The sequence below is a fragment of the Falco punctatus genome, assembly GCF_963210335.1.
Source record: "Falco punctatus genome assembly, contig: scaffold_23, whole genome shotgun sequence".
In the NCBI taxonomy this organism is placed as follows: Eukaryota; Metazoa; Chordata; class Aves; order Falconiformes; family Falconidae; genus Falco; species Falco punctatus.
The window spans coordinates 1847726-1858238 of NW_027660078.1; the positions used below are offsets into that span (position 1 = coordinate 1847726).

The 10513-nt window shown below is 60.8% G+C and overlaps 2 protein-coding genes across 2 annotated transcripts; both read left to right on the forward strand.

Annotated features, from left to right (window-relative positions):
* The first annotated feature begins 2032 nt into the window (after positions 1-2032).
* On the forward strand, positions 2033-4556 carry LOC308058095 (uncharacterized protein). The gene is made up of 4 exons (XM_080412101.1): positions 2033-2953; positions 3444-3523; positions 3699-3824; positions 3969-4556. Exons 1-4 carry the CDS (start codon positions 2836-2838, stop codon positions 4104-4106), a joined length of 462 nt encoding a protein of 153 aa, XP_080268227.1. The 5' UTR covers positions 2033-2835; the 3' UTR covers positions 4107-4556.
* A 3200-nt stretch (positions 4557-7756) lies between these two features.
* Positions 7757-10092, forward strand: LOC308058041 (maestro heat-like repeat-containing protein family member 7). The gene is made up of 5 exons (XM_080412053.1): positions 7757-7888; positions 8004-8141; positions 8347-8775; positions 8952-9053; positions 9331-10092. The coding sequence occupies exons 1-5, from the start codon at positions 7769-7771 to the stop codon at positions 9571-9573; spliced, it is 1032 nt and encodes a 343-aa protein (XP_080268179.1). The 5' UTR covers positions 7757-7768; the 3' UTR covers positions 9574-10092.
* Positions 10093-10513: the final 421 nt, after the last annotated feature.

The window sequence follows — 10513 nt, forward strand, 5'->3', positions numbered from 1 at the left end:
GAGGGAGGCAGTGGCAATGACAGGACCTCCATCATCCTTGCCGTGCCCAGTGGCTCCTCCGTTTCCACTTTTGGGTGAGCATGGTGCCACATCCCACGGCCGGGCAGGAGAGGTTCCCAGCCATGCCCACACCATCCCATGAATGGCCTCTGCCCCCCATGCAGAGCATGGGCAGGGGGCAGGATGCACGCCAGCAGGGAGGGAGGGAGGGGCAGATGTTTCCATGTCTTGCACCCACTGGTCCCCTTTTGGTTTCCAGAAGGGAAGGGCTAAAGCAGCTGCTCAGGCAGGACGGAGCAAGCCAGGGCTTGGGAAATGTCTCTGTCCCACCCCATGGGGCTTTGTCCTGCCCCTGTGCCCTTCCCCATGGGGCAGGGCCGTGCAGGCACCTGCGTCTGCCCAGGGCTGGGGGTCAGTGGGGCCTGATGCTGTGTCTCCTCTGCCTGCAGCTCCCGGGTGCTGAAGGAGCTGTGGGTGGGCACGCTGCTGGGGTAACTGGGGGGATGCTCCAGGCACAGCAGGGGGAACCCAGCCCCGCAGCTGGGCACAGGTGCCCCTGTGGCTGCAGGCAGCTCTCGGGCAGAGCTGCCTGACAAGAGAGAAGAGGTGACTTGGGGCTCACCCAGCTCTCTTCCTCTCCCTTCCCACTGCACAGGCCACCAGAAGGAGCCAAGGGAGCCCGGGTGACCTGTCTCCCATCAATCAAGCTCCTGGAGAAGGAGCTGAGCTGCCACTGCCATGAGTGTCTCTCTGCTCTGGGCTCTGTCCCCAAGCACTGCTCCTCCAGCCGAGCAGCAGAGGTGTCACTTCTTCCCCTCCTTCTCTCCCGCCCCGTGGAGGACAGTGCGCGCCAGGAGCCTGGAGAGGCTGACGGAGGCACAGGCAGAGTTGAGAATGGCTGCCTTGCACCTGCCTCTGGCTGCGCTGTAGATGTGCAGTGAGTGGTATAACCCTGCTTTGTTTGGAGGGAAGGAGGGTCCCAAGGTGCCACTCAGGGAGCAGACAGGGCTGGGGAGCCACCAGGAGTTGTAGAGGACAATGAGGAGTGAAGTTGAGCCTGGGAAGAAGGGAGGGGTCGGGGGAAGGTGTTTTAAGATTTAGGGTTCTTTTCTCATGACCCTACTGGGATTGGGCTGGCTATCCATTCAGGTAATTTCCCTGTGCCAAGTCTGTTTTACCTGTGATGGTAATGGGTGCACGATCTCTCCCTTGTCCTTCTCTTGTCCCGCAAGTCTTTTGTTGCCTTTCCTCTCCCCTGTCCAGCTGAGGGGGAGAGTGATAGAGATGTGCTGGCAGGCACCTGGCGTTACACTGGGGTGAAGCCAGCACCGACTCAAAGGCTGCAGACCCAGGCAGAGAGGCTGGGTAACAAGAGGAGGCTGCTGTCCTGAGGGAGAGGTCCCCACACCCCGGGACAGGCCACCCACACCCCAGGCACAGGCACTCGGCACCCACAAAGCAGAGCAGGCAGCCCGAGGAAAGGCTGCCAGGCCAGGGGAACAGCAGTGCCAATGGGTATCTTTATCGACAATGTAGACGAGGGGATCGAGTGCACCCTCAGCAAGTTTGCGGACGACACCAAGCTGGGCCAGGGGATGTTGATCTGCCTAAGGGTAGGAAGGCTCTTCAGAGGGACCTGGACAGGAGATCAGTGGGCCAAGGCCAATTGTATGACGTTCAACACAGAGAATGCCGAGTCCTGCCCTTGGGTCACAACAACCTCCTCCCACAATGTTACATACAGGCTTGGGAAAGCTGCCTGGACAAAAAGGACCTGGGGGTGCTGGGGGACAGCTGGCTGACCGTGAGCCAGCAGTGAGCCCAGGTGGTCAAGAAGGCCAGCAGCATCCCAGTGTGTGTCGAAAAAGTGTGGCCAGCAGGACCAGGGCAGTGATTGTCTTCCTGTACTCGGCACTGCCAAGGCCGCACCTCAAGCGCTGTGTTCCGTTTTGAGCCACTCACTACAGGGAAGGCACTGAGGTGCTGGAGCGTGCCCGAAGACGGGCAGTGAAGCTGGTGAATGGTCTCGAGCACAAGTCTGATGGGGGGTGGCTGAGGGAGCTGGCGGTGTTTAGCCTGCAGAAGAGGAGGCTGAGGGGGGACCTTCAGACTCTCTACAGCTACCTAAAAGGAGGCTGCAGGCCGGTGGGGGTTGGTTTGGTCTCTTCTCCCAGGTAACAAGCAATAGGACAAGAGGAAATGGCCTCAAGGTATGCCAGGGGAGGTTTAGATTGGATGTTAGGAAAAATGTCCTCACTGACTGGTTGGTCAAGCATTGGAACAGGCTGCACAGGGAGGTGGTGGAAACACCATCCCTGGAGGTGTTTAAAAACCCACCTAGATGTAGTGCTTAGGGCCATGCTTGAGTGATGGACTTGGCAGACCATCAAGTTAATGGTTAGACTTGGTGATCTCAAAGGTCTTTTCCTGGCGGGCATGCCGGGGCGTCTGAGCAAGGGGCTCTGGGATACACCGGAGGTCAAAGAGGGGCCTGGAGGCACCCCGAGAGCACCCAGGTGCCCACGGCTGAACCAGCCCCATGCCCCTCCCAGAGGGCTCCGGGCCCCTCCCTCCCGGGCCAGTGGGTCACAGTGAGGTCTTTGTGACCTCACCTGGTGACACCACACTGCAGTGCCTGTACTCACCACGGCCGTGGCCCCAGCCCACAGTTTCCATCAGGACAGCGACGGGACAGGGCAGGAGCACGGAGCGGGCGAGGAGCCCCCAAGCACAGCCCACGTCTCTCCCTGCTGCACCCAGCAGCCCCACGGCGCCCAGGCGTCTCGCCAAAGCTTCCCTTTTCCCCACACCTACCCCTTTCCTCTGTCCTGCAGGATGATGAGGAGATCCCCCAGATTCCCCAGTGTAGCCTGGGAGAAGGATGGGGCTCCCCAGGAGAGCAGGTCTCCACCAGAGCCCCACGAGGTGTGCATGGTCCAGCCACTGGTGACTGGTGAGTGAGGGGCCCTCTCGGTCTGGGCAGGGCTGAGGCCAGCGAGCGCCCCATGCTCAATGCCACGATAATCTTTCCGTGGCACACTGGCAGCAGGGGTCCCATGGCTCGGGGACACGATGCTGCCTGGGTGACAGGGCTGCTCAGCGCTGGAAGTGGCCCCAGCACAGCCTGTCCCAAGGAGGGAGAGAGCAGAGGGGGGGACCCAGCTCCTGGCCTGGGGCACAGGCAGCCAGAGGCAGCGGTGCTGTGGGATGGGGACCTCTCCTGCCCGTCTGCAAGCCAGTTCCTCAGCCCTGGGCACCGGGGCTTTCCCCACCGCACCGTGCCCCAGCATCACAGCCCATTTGCCAGGCACCCTCCAGCCCTGACACACACGGGATGACTGGGCCAGGGGAGTGGGCACGGGCTGGACGCAGGGCACATCTTCCTCTGCTCTCCTGCCACCCGGAGCCTCTCTACAGCCCTCCCTGCTCTCCCCCTTTATTAGATGCCAGCTGGTTGCCTGTGTACACACAGGAGAAGCAAAATGTGGACTTCATCCAAGCCTTTGCCAACAGCCCAGAAAAGGTAACCACGGCCCTTCCGAATGTGGCTGTGCCAGCCTCGGCAGACAGGGGCTCTGCTGCCGGGCTGGGCAGAGCTGCTTCTGCCAGCTCTCCTGCACCCCCAGTGCTGTGGTGCTGCTGTCCCTGTGTCCCCCCTCTCACACTCCCCGTTTCTCACTCCGTCCCCCCACTGCCAGGAGGAGGGCCAGAAGATGAAGTTTCTTGAGAGCATCTGCAGCCTGTGCAGAACCGCCAGGCACCATGGCTTGTCACAGGGCCTGGATATCTTCTGCCACGGATACGAGCTGGCAGAGAAGGTCAAGGTGAGGGGACACCCGGTGGCTCTAGGGAAGGGGGCAAGGACCCCCGGCACTGGCACCCTGTGAGGACAATGCTTGGCCACAGCAAGGGGCTGGTGGTGCTGGGTGCTGGCAGCTGCCAGGTCCCATCTCGGTTGTGCTCTGTAGGAGCTGGTGGAACAAGAGCCCAGGGACCAGCTGCGCACAGCAGTGCGGCAACTCGCCATGCTTGCCATCGCCGAACTGAGGTACCTACCCATCCCTGCTGGGGACCCCTTCCTCAGAGGCCTGTGTGCACCCACGTGAGGCCTCGAGGCGCTGCTCGCAGCATCGGTGTCCAGCTGGCCCCTCTCTCTCTTTGCAGCTCAGTGCAGACGGTGCTGGAGGGCAAAGAGAAAAGCAGTCTACATGCCTGCTGCTTGAGTGTCTTGGGGCTTCCTCCAGCAGAGGAAATGGAGGGACTGGACACTTCCCTCTACGTCAGGGTACGTGCTGGGTACTTCAGGGACCTGCAGGAGCGCCCAGTCCCTCTGGGCTGCTCCCTGATAACCCTGTGCTGCCATACAACCAGAGATCTGAGGCAGGGCAGGCTCTCGCTTTTGCTTTCCCACCCTCGTCCCTTTGTGCCCTTCCCGTGGGCCTGGCCCCATCCAATGCCGCAGGTTGCTCTGTCCGCAGCACACTGTCTGCCCCTGGGTCTCTCCCGGAAACTGCGAGGCCGTGTGGGACTCCTGCCGCGGCTCTGGGAGTTCAGATCAGTCTCCTGGGGGCAGAGGAACAGTAGAATCACTGCCACAACTCTTTGTCCTCTCTGTAGACCCTGAATGCCATGGACACCATGCTGGAGACAATGGTGCTCAGCTCTCCTGCCTCCAGAGTCAGCAAGGAGAACTTGCAGAGTATCTTTCAGGTCTGGCATGGGCCAAGAGTGGGCTTCACAGGGGCCATTCCTCACCCTGGAGGGAAGGGGGTGCCCACTCCTGAGTGGGTGGTCCCCACACCAGCGCCATGCAGAGAGACAGCATGGCAGGGAGGGTGCGCACCTGCCTTGGGTAACTGGGGGCTACCCACCAGGCTCTTCTGCAGCACAGCGGCTGCAGTGGGTGGCATCTGCCTTCCTGCCTGGCCACAAGGCAGGCTCGGGGCATTTGTCCAAAGCCTGTGAAGGACCCTAGGGGCAGGAACGCCACTACAGGCTTTGCCCCAGATCAGAGGAAGCATTGATGGACTGTGCAAGTCCAGCCCTGGAGCTGAGCAGCGCCGCTTCTGCTGGAGCACCTCTGCCCCCAAGGCACACCAGCAGCTTTTCTCTTCCAAGGTGCTGTTGGCTTTCACCAGCTCGGAGAGACCAGCTGTGCTTGAGAGGACTGTGGGCAGGATTAGGATGCTGAGCCATTTGCTGGCCAGCTATTCCTCACTGGAGGTATGGAAGGACCAGGTACTCTCCAGCCAGGCCACCTCCCATTCCCTGCGCGCCGGCACAGCTGGCAGCTTTGAGGCACCTGCAAGGCAAGCCTGGGCACAGGTCTGGGTGCTCTGCCAGCCTCTGTGCTGAAGTGGGGGTCTTGGTGCCTCTGTTTCCCATGGGCTTCTCTCCCCAGCCCCCTCTTTGCCAGGAGCCAGCTTTGCCCCCAGTCCTGTGTTGGACGGGACTGCCCAAGGGACATGGTGGGAGCCCAGGCCTGGCAGCTCTCCCTGTGCAGGGCTGCCACCCAGCTAGCTGCTTTGGGAGCTGCGGCCAGCATGGTCCTGCAAAGCTCTGGCACACCTGGGTCCAGCCCTGGCCACGCTCTTGGGGCCGGGGCTCTGGCCCCAGGCGCCTGCCCTCAGCCCTTCTGCTCTTCTGCCTCCCTCACCCAGGCTGCTCAAAATGAGGACAGACGTGCCTCCTGCAGAGAGATCCTCATCCCAGTCCTCGGGCAGCTGCTTGGACGTCTCCTCCTGCTCGTGTCATCTGGGGAAGAAAAGACCAGCCGTGTGGCTTTGGATGCTCTTTTCTCCCTTTTCCTATTCACCCGCCAGCAAAAAGGTAAGAGAAGCAGTGGTGGGCTGCCTCCCCCGCCCCTGCACAACGACATCAATCGAGCCGTCTGCTTGTCTTCCTGCGCGTTGTGGCGGGCCCTTCCTGTGCTTGCTGGAGGCACCACCATGTCACCAGCACCACCTCTCCCCTGCTCCTGACCCACGCTGTGTCCCACACAGCTGATCGTCCCGTGGAGCTGAGCTGCTCCTTCGCTCAGGAGGCAGCCCCACTCCTCATCCCCTCTCCCTTGAAGAGCTTGTACCACTGCCCCACAGCACTCCATCCATGCGAGCCATACCCCACGTCACTGTTATTCCAACCACAGTTTAACTGTGGGACTGCATGCAGAGCTCTAGGTCCTTGGAGTTGACCAGGCCAGGAGCATTGGCATAAATACACGGGAGGCAGGTCACCCTTTCATTTACATCTCTCTCCACCACCTCCTCCTTTCACTGTGGGTCATCACCTCCCTTCTCAGCCATTCCTAGATCAAAGCTCTTCTCAGGAGCTGGTAAGCTTGCTGGCAAAGCAGCTGGGTCTCACGCACTCTCCTGTGTTTGCCCTGCTCTTTAGGCACGACACTGTCAGAGGAGAATGCACAGCTGCCAGCGGCTTGGGAAGCTGAGACCACCTCCTTGTGCTGTTCACCCACCACCAGAGACCTTGCCATGGTAAGGAGCTGCCCCCTTGCCTTGCCTGTGGCATCAGCAGGGCTCTCGTGTGAGAAGGCATCCAAAATCAGCGGGGCTGGCGTGGCCTCCCTGTTCCTGGCTCTCAGCAGGGTTTCTGCTGTCCCCAAGCAGGGACAACGCGAGGGCTGCACTCCAGTGCACAAGCAGCATTTTCCGCCTGGCCAACAGCAGGCCCTGGTTCTCTGTAGGGCCAGCACACTGTGCCCCAGAGCCCAAGCCTCCTCCCTCACCCTGGGGGCCCTCTCTTCTCATCCTCCCCCATGCAGTGACTGCAGCCTCTGCTACCAGCACTGCTGTGCATCTCTCACCAGGGCTGCTCGCACTGTCCAGCTTAGCAGCACCATCAGGGCACTCAACGTGACATTCTTCACTCCCTTCCTTCCTGCCATAGGCCTTTGCAAAATACCTTCAACCATCTGAGAGGACAGACATCGTCCTCACAGTCATTGATACCCTGAGAGAGTTAAATGCCAAGAAAAAGCCGCTGGGCAGCAGTGTGATGGACGTGGTCATGGCAGACCCTCACGTCTGGCTGACAGATGTAAGTGGCCTGTGGCTGGATGACCCTGTCCTTCAGCCCTGGCAGGCCTTGTTCCTCCTTCCATCCCTGCCTCCGGCCCAAAGCCAGGTGTCTCAGGCACCTGAAGCCACCTTAAAGCAGGAGAGGGACGGCAAGGGCAGCTGGGGCAATGGCTGCCCTCCAGTGGCAGCACCACCCTCACTTGTGTCCCCTCCAGGTGCCAAAGATCATGAGCTGCATCTATGAAAACTGGGAATACGTGACCATGGAGTCAGGCCAGCGTAGCATGGAGTCACTGCTGCTCCTGATGGCTAACCAGTGCCCTGGGGACGTTGTCACCACGCTGCTGAAGATCGCTCCACGAGGAGACAGGTACCGGCCCTGACAGCCAGGAGGGCTTGCTCCTAGTGGTGACAGGGACCCGGAGACTCTCTGGCTGCCAGACCCAAGGAGTACCGCAGGACACCCCCGAGGAGCGGGGCTTTCCCCCGTCCCAGTACCCATTCCAGCCCTGGTGGGCTGGCCGCGTTCCCAGCACCAAAGCCAGCCCAGAGCCTCGCCACCACCCTCTGTCCCACCCCATGGGGAGCACAGCACCTCAGCCCTCTCCTGCCTGCCCAGGGAGGAGGGTCTGCGTTACGCGGGGCTGGCCCAGGCCACAGTGCTGGGGATGGGGTCGCCCTGCTGACAGAGCACTCTGGCTTGCAGCATTGCCCTGGCACTGTGGGAGGTGATGCTCTCCACGGCCCAGACCTTGGAGAAGGTTCTGAAGGAGCTGTTCATCAAACTCCAGGACCGGCAAAACAGGCTCTTCTACACATACCAGGAGGACACCTGTTTCGTTCGCTTGGCTGTGAGTTACCAGAAGAAGCCCCAGTGCTCTTGTCCTCAGCTGCTGATGGGAACAGCTGCGCGGTGTGGGGAGTCATGCTGGATCTTCTGGTCACTCACCGCTGGCTTTCTTTCAGCTGCTGACCTGCACTGATTTGGAGGATGAGGAATTCTCTCCAATGTACAAAGTCTTGAGGTTTCTGAGGAATCCAAGCCCAGCAATGCTCTCATTGGTGCTCAGGAGCCTCATGACGCTGTCAGAGAGAGCTGAGATGGTGAGCAGGGCATCATCAAAGGGAGCCATGTTGGCAGCCAGGGGCTGGGGCAGCAGATAAGCTGGTGGATTGGCCTTGGCTGGGAGTCAGGAGGTTGGGTGACTGCTCCAAAGGCCCTCCTGGCCATGGTGAGGCCTGGTGGCTGCCTGGGGAGCTTTCCGGGCATAGTCCTTTTCAGGAAACAGAAACTCTGTCTTTCATGCAGGCAAGAAAAATGGAGGTCTTCATGCCAGACATGATGAAGGTCCTGGAGGACGGCAACACAAATATCAAGATGAAGTCCCTGGTGGTCTCGCGAAACGTCATAGGTCACCTGAAGAAGACAAAGGCCAGCCCCATCGCTGTCCAGCTGATTGAGAAGCTCCTGCCCCTCTTTGCTGCGGTAAGGCTGATGGGGGAGCCCAAGCCTCGTGGCCAGGCGCTGGTCGGGGACAGCTACCTACAAGGACGCAGGTCCTACTCTGCTTCTCTCTACCAGGGCTTCAGCGAGCTGAGAGAGCTCTCCATCAGCCTCTTCAGAGACCTAATGAAGACTGTGGTGAGGAAGAACGAGAGGCAGATGAAGACAAAAGTGGAAATGGGCTTGCTCCCTCTCATCTTTCACACGAGCGACCAAATCCACAGCGTGGCCAAGGTACAGATTCCAAAGCTAAGCAGTGATGTAGGGATGAAAACCTGAGATGTTTGGGCCAGGGTACCTCCCAGCTTCCTAAGGGCAGGATGACCCCAGGAAGAAAGGAAAAGGCAGGGAGATGCCAGGTCTCCTTCCCCAGGCCGTGGTGCCATCTCTCAGTTTCTGCTGTTCTGCAGGCCGCCAGGGAAGCCCTCCTCGCTGCAGCAGAGCTCCTCAAGTGGAAAAAGCTCAAACACCTGCTGCAGAGCCATCAGACATGGAGGATTGCAGAGTGCTTGGTGAGGACAACCCCTGGACGAGGGCTGCCCCACGGGTCTGCCCTGTGCGCTCTGCAGCTGTGCCTCACCTGCCCTGCTGCAGCCCGCAGCCCACAGCCTGGAGCTGCATCCTTGTTCCCTGTCCTCGAGAAGAGAGCCCCAAGGGCTCTTCTCCACACCCCTCTCCCCGCACCCAGCGGGAGGGAGGGCTCTGGGCAGCGGCGGGGGCTGGCAGGCGGGAGTGCTCCGGCCAGCTGGGGAGGCTGTGTGACACCCCATACCCTTGTGCTCTCTCCAGCTACAGCGGGACAGGCGCAGGACCGAACAGTACTTGAATCAGAGCCTGCCATACCTGGAGGATGCTCAGGCCACCTTGCGAACAACGGCCGTCAGGTTCATCGGTGAGCCACAGCCCCCAGGGTCCCGCTTTTGGCAGCCCAGCCCCAGTCCCGCCGCTGCACCGGCAGCAAGGAGCAGCCCTGTGGCTGCCAGAGCCTCGGCTGCCCTGTGCAGGGCCTTGGCCTCTCTCTCCCACCCTTGACCATGCAGGTGGGCTCGGTGGCTGCCTTGCTCAGTCCCACCCACCTCAGCTACTGCTCTTCCCTGGGGTCAGCCTGGTGAGGGGGAGGAGGGCGTGCAGCCCAGCCAGCTGAGCTGGGGGCTGTGCTGCTGGGAGCACGCTGGGGAGTGGGGGGTCTGACGAAGCTCTGTCCCTAGGGCTTGCTGGGCAGCTCCTGAGGGACCAAAGGGAGGAGAAGCTGGCTGAGATCTGCAGCAGTGAGTAGGGAGCATGGGCTGGAGGGGATGCCCGGTGGTTTTCACAGACACGGCAGTTCATCTCTGCTCCGTTTCTTTCCATCACAGCCCTTCAGGCCTTGGAGGAAGACAATGAACCCTCCATCTGCTCCCTGGCAGCTCAGACCACCTCCATCCTGAGCACTCCAAGGGTGCGGCAAACGTCACGATGCACCCTGCGATCACTGTGCTGCTGGTGCTGCTAAGCCAGGCAGAGGTGCAGCTCTTCTCCAGAGAATGGCTGCAATTCAATAAAGCTGGAAGAAGAAGCCTGAACCCAGGGTGTCTTTCCCATGTGGAACTGACAGGCAGCGAGGAGAGAGCATGGGATGGGTGGTCCCAGCTCTGACCTCCCTGTAGTTCTCCGGGCACCCCAGCGACACCACAGTATCTGCTTTTACTGCACTGCCACGTCCCTGCACCATGATGCACTCAGGAAGGTTTCCATGCAGAGTACAGAGGCGCTAAGGGGGCCAGAGGGACCCTGCAGGGCTCCCTGAGGGACTGTGGGACAAACAGAGTGCCTGGGTCGCCATGACTGCCTCGGGAGGGCTCCCAAGGTCTGGCTAGTCGAGCAACAGAAGGCTCTGGGGCATTACAGACACCCATGGAGGAGTGCCGCGGGGACTCGAGTGGAATGGTCAAGTCTAGGGACCAGGCCCCCAGTCCAGCGGGCTTTCTTTGAG

Bases quoted from the DNA above. Each gene is read 5' to 3' on its own strand.
- LOC308058041 (XM_080412053.1), top strand. From the start codon at position 7,769: ATGCTCTCCACGGCCCAGACCTTGGAGAAGGTTCTGAAGGAGCTGTTC. The intron at 8,142-8,346 runs GTGAGCAGGGCA...TCTTTCATGCAG, and splicing joins TGTCAGAGAGAGCTGAGATG to GCAAGAAAAATGGAGGTCTT. The intron at 8,776-8,951 runs GTACAGATTCCA...GCTGTTCTGCAG, and splicing joins AAATCCACAGCGTGGCCAAG to GCCGCCAGGGAAGCCCTCCT.
- LOC308058095 (XM_080412101.1), top strand. From the start codon at position 2,836: ATGATGAGGAGATCCCCCAGATTCCCCAGTGTAGCCTGGGAGAAGGAT. The intron at 2,954-3,443 runs GTGAGTGAGGGG...CCCCTTTATTAG, and splicing joins GGTCCAGCCACTGGTGACTG to ATGCCAGCTGGTTGCCTGTG. The intron at 3,825-3,968 runs GTGAGGGGACAC...TGTGCTCTGTAG, and splicing joins AGCTGGCAGAGAAGGTCAAG to GAGCTGGTGGAACAAGAGCC.